General features: G+C 38.6%; 1 protein-coding gene across 1 annotated transcript in view; it reads right to left on the reverse strand.

The window, feature by feature from the left end:
• The window catches only part of ptprz1b (protein tyrosine phosphatase receptor type Z1b), an 84940-nt gene that overhangs the window by 9273 nt on the left and 70276 nt on the right, over nucleotides 1-5391 (reverse strand). The window contains exons 15-18 of the mRNA XM_020601530.1: nucleotides 4630-4774; nucleotides 4449-4540; nucleotides 4246-4331; nucleotides 2649-2698 (exon numbers count right to left, since the gene is read on the reverse strand). Of these exons, the coding sequence (XP_020457186.1) occupies nucleotides 2649-2698; nucleotides 4246-4331; nucleotides 4449-4540; nucleotides 4630-4774 (373 nt within the window). The remainder of the gene's footprint in view (nucleotides 1-2648; nucleotides 2699-4245; nucleotides 4332-4448; nucleotides 4541-4629; nucleotides 4775-5391) is intronic.

Consider the following 5391-nt stretch of genomic DNA (forward strand, 5'->3'; position numbering starts at 1 on the left):
CATCTGTATTGCCGCTAGGGGGGCAGCACAGTGGCATGACGGTTAGCGCTGTTTCCTCACAGCGAGAAGGTTTCGGGTTCGAGCCCCTGCCAACCTGGGGCCTTTCTGTGTGGAGTTTGCATGTTCTCCCCGTGCTTGCGTGGGTTCTCTCCGGGTGCTCCGGCTTCCTCCCACAGTCCACAGACATGCAGTATAGGTTGATTGGTGTCTCTAAATTGCCTGTCGGAGTGATTGTGTGTGTGAGTGGTTGTTCGTCTGTGTGTTAGCCCTGCGATGGACAGGCGACCTGTCCAGGGTGTACCCCGCCTCTCACCCGCAGCTGGCTGGGATTGGCTCAACCGCCCCGTGACTCTGTTTGGGACTAAGCAGTATAGAAAATGGATGAATGGATGGATTTCCACTAGGCTTTCCACTAGGAACTTTGCAACCTTAACTACACCCCTCTGCTAAAAAATATAGAAGATGATTTCAAATGATTGTCCAACCTCCCACTGTCAATCATTGGCTAAATTGCTACAGTCAAAATGAAAACTTTACCACAAATTAACTACCTGTTTTCAGTGCTTCCCACAACACCAACAGATAAATGGTTCAAATCACTTAATTCTCTAACTTCACAATTTTACTGAAATAATAAGAAACCCAAAAATTTCCCTGTCAACACTCCAGAAGAACAAATCAAAAGGTGGCCTAGAAGCATCAAATATTGAGTATTATTTCTTAGCAAATCAATTACAATATTTAGTTCAATGGATTCAGAAAGACAGTTGTAATAGCTCCTGGATACATGGATAGAACTAGAACAAAATCAATGCAAAAATACTTCAGTTGCAGACCATACTCAATTAGGAAAATTAACTATTTCAAAAATATCACAATCTCTGCAACTCTGACAGCCTGGTGGAAAGCAAACAAAACCACTAAATCATCATTAACACCGTGTAGATACACTCCAATTTGGCATAACCCTGACTTTCAACTTCATAATAATCCCATCTACTTTCCAACATGGCAACAGAAAGGAATCACTCACCTTCATCATCTATTTGAAAACAATCAGTTTAATACATTAGGCCAGAAGCACGGAGTTGGGAGAGGAGAATTTCTTCAGTACCAACAGTTAAAATCCATAATTACATCAAAGATCGATATAATCAGCAACCTTCCATTCTACCTGAGAAGATAATGAAATTTACAAACTCAAAGAAGATAATATCTAAACTTTATAAACTAATGTCAAATACAGATGGAACAATAACATTACCAATGACTAAATGGGAAACGGATTTGTTGCTCCCCTCCAGCCCCAACTTCTGGACCAAGATTTGTAATAATATCATTTCCATGACTACCAATATAATCTTACAGCTTATACAATACAAGACTTCACAGGACTCACGTCACACAAGGTAAAATGTTTAAAATGGGTTTCATTGATACCGATACCTGCTCACAATGCACTCTGGATAGCGCTTATGATTACATTCATGTTACTTGGACCTGTCAACCCGTTTACTCCCTCTGGGTAGCGGTGACTGAGAAATCCTCCACCATCTTGAGCTGTAGAATCCCCCCATCCCCATCCCCGTCACTCTGCCTGCTCGGTAATGTCACAGAAGTCAACCACCTACCAATTAAATATAAAAACCCACTTCTTATCTCTCTAACTATCGCCAAGAAAATGATCTTTCTAAACTGTGTAATGAATTTCAAAATATTCATTACACATCAACCACTGGACCAACCTTCTTATAGAATATATCACACTATGGAAAATATCTATCCATCCATAAGAATAATATACCAACCTTTACTGACACTTGGAATCCATTTCTAACCTCTTTTAACTTAAACCAGCACCTGAGGCCGAGGCCACGCACATTCCCACAAACTCCTAGAAATATAACAGGCTGCTTTTAACTTCATTATTGTTACTGTTATTAGTCCTAATTGTCCATGCTTCTGTTTTGAGTGTCACACAATCGAACCAAATTAACTGAGAATATTACCTACCCCTCTTTTTTTCTTTTGCTCTTCCCTCGCTTTCTAATCATTAACCGATCTAATAATTTCATTTATTTTTGTTTTATGAATGTGTTTAGATATATATCTGAGTGTATATCCAAGTATATGAATGGAAAAAGTATATCTAAGTGTATATCCAAGTATATGAATGGAAAAGTATATAATATATGAATGATATTGCTTTATTTTCTTCTTTATTTTATTACTACAATCCATAATATATGATTGATATTGCTTTATTTTCTTCTTTGTTATTTTATTACTACAATCATTCATTTTTTATCAAACTGTCTTTTCATTCCTTTACATTTATACCCCCTCCATTTTCCTAATTTATTTGGTTTAATTCTGTTTTCCTTTAAGTAATGGATATCAGTCTGCATAGAGTTGGGATACACACACACTACACACTTTCAAACACATAACTCAATACTCTCAATTAATAATCCCTTCATAAATTAATAATCACTTTGCCTCTTTTGTTAATGTCTGTTGTCTCATGAACTGTTATGTGCTTTGTCCTGTAAATGTGTTTTATGTTGCAATAAAAAAAGAAAAAAAGAGATTTCATTGTAAAACAAATGCCATTTTGTTGTTATAAACAAAGGACAAGAAAACAACACCTCTGCAAGTGAAGTGGTAGGTATCTTACCTCATAGGATTCTTTGACAATCTAATGGAAGATGGTGAAGACGCAGAAAGCACGATGATGGTGGTGGAGATGGTGAAAGGAGATTTCGAGGAGTGGAGGGGACAAGATGGCAGACAGACAGGGAGTCAGTGCACATACAAAACTATGGGGTTCAGATACACACAGAGAGGCTTTGCTGAGTGGGAAATACCATGACATTCCCATCTAAGCTATGTACTTTCAGCTTGCAAATATATAAATCATATATTATTCAGTACCATGAAATATGAAGGCATCATATTGTTTGAATAAAAACCTAACTCTTGTAAATTTGGCCTCCTTTTTTCCAAAGAAAGTTACACTTATCCATGGTGGTTAATGCTGCAACTATAGAAAGGGTGAAAGCACTGTTACCAAATGGGAGAAAATGTGCAAATCCACTGGTAATTACACAGGAAAAGTATACTTCAGTTAGTCCTATCTGTGTGTGTGTGTGTGTTACTCAGGAGGTTCATGCTAGGAAACAGAGGTGACTAATGCCATGCAGATGTGTAGATGTTCCTGCTGTTGAAACTAATCCACAAGCTTCTCTCAAACATAAAACTAACCAACATTTTAATATTAAACACTCCATATGAAACACTTCTAAAACTTTGCTGCAAATCCAAAACAAGCAGAGATAGACCTTTTAGGCTGAAGGACAGAAACAGGTGGTTTTCAACAATCTGATTTCAAGCATAGCCAAGAGTTAGACAGCAGTGATAGCTGGAGACAGTACTATAAGCCTACAGAAGGAAACAAAGGTGATCATAAATTGTACCAAGAAGAAAGCCCAAGCAGACCCATGAACCAGACTTCAGCACACCAGCAGCAATACTGCAGTTAAGGAAAGGGGGAACTTTTCTGTGAATAAAGGAAGTTAGCAGGCACATCTGTACAAAAAAGGAACTGCAGACTGAGATGTATGTGTGTGTCTGTAAGAAGGGGGGGGGGGGGCCACTGGGTTTATTGCGAAGAAAATATAAAGGCTTCATACACAAAGTCTGTGCAGATTCTCAGTCATCCAGGTCATAGTAAGCTGAAAAAAACTTAGAAATATCAACCGGACTAGATTTCTAGGTCGACTTGCAGTTCTGAACTGATGAAGCCTCTTGGATGAGAGGTGATACTTGAGCTGGTGAAAACTTTTGACCATCTTTTACTGGTGGATTTTCTCAAAATGTCAAGTGGCTGTTTATGTTGGTAAGAAAGCCCACAGACATTTTTATGAATATTTTTATGATGAAGATTCTACACACTTTCTGTGCAGAGTCTGCATGTTCTCCTTGTGCCTGCATGGGTTCTCTCCAGGTACTCTGGCTTCCTCCCACAGTCCAGAGACATACAGCTTAGGTTGACTGGTGACCCTAAACTGCCCGTAGGAGTGAGTATAAGTGTGTGTGGCTGTTTGTCTACATGTCAGCCCTGTGACAGGGCGACCTGTCCAGGTTGTACCCCACCTCTCACCCAGTGTCAGCTGGGATAGGCTCCAGCCCTTTGTGACCCTATTCAGGAATAAGTGCTATAAATAATGGATGGATTCTACACACCTCAAACTCCTTGGAGAAGGTGTTGGTGGTGTGGAGCTCCATGACATGCTTCACAAATTGCTTCACTGTCAATGGCTCATGTCCATCTGCAACAATAGAGTGAACATTTCACTCCATGCTTAACACTGTTTATCAGCTCTGTCTGACTTCACAATGATAATATATTAAAGTGCTCTGAGCGAGTATGTGTGTGTCTGTTTTACCTGTGGCAAGCAGCAGGGGTGTAGGCGCAGCGGGTACAACTTTAGATGACATACTGCCATCTGGGTAGAAATTAGCAGCCTGGAAACAGTTTCTGTGATACAAATGAATCAAAATCTAAATGAATTACAGAAGTGAAATTGATACAGGCAGATACTAAACTTGTGTACATGTACTATGTACCTCCAGTAGATGAGAATGCCCATCAGTACCAGTAGACACAGGATGGTAAGAGTGGAGACAACAGCCAGAGGAATGACTGTCCTCTTATCCCTCTCCACACCTCCAACTGGCCCAACCTGAGAATCATGGCTGCTGTTGCTGCCCTCTGAGAGACAGAGATAGGAAGAAGGTGGTGTAGTGGGTGAGAAACAGAGAGAAGGAGTGAGAGAAAGAAGGCCAGAGTATGAGAGTCAAGACAATTATCCTGGAGTGAAACACTTTTCATAATTGCATTTTCCAAGGTGAAAAATCTTATTATTCAATAATAATAAAAATAATAATACAATTATTATTATTATTATTATTATTATTACATTATAGCACTTTCAAAACAGGGATTTAAAGGCATTTTTTTCAGAGAGTAGAAAAGCCATACAAAAAATGGAAAATACTTACAGTATGCATAACAAAAGTAAAAGGTGTTTTTTCTTTCTTTTTATTTTGAAGTAATTTGTTTGTGTTTAGGTGTACTTAACCTGCATTAATTGTTTTTTGGAAATTTAGTTGTAATAAAATAAGGCACAACACAGCATTGACATCATCAAGAAATGGTGCGACAGCAATATAGTATCTCTGAATTTGGATAAAACTAAATTTATGGTATTTGGGAATCGTAGACTAGATAATGAACCTCAATTGAAAATTGGAGGAGCTAATATAAAACGAGTATATGAAATTAAATTTCTAGGTGTCATAGTTGATGACAAATTCTCCTGGAACTCG

The sequence above is a fragment of the Monopterus albus genome, unplaced genomic scaffold (assembly GCF_001952655.1).
Source record: "Monopterus albus unplaced genomic scaffold, M_albus_1.0 scaffold51.1, whole genome shotgun sequence".
NCBI lineage: Eukaryota > Metazoa > Chordata > Actinopteri > Synbranchiformes > Synbranchidae > Monopterus > Monopterus albus.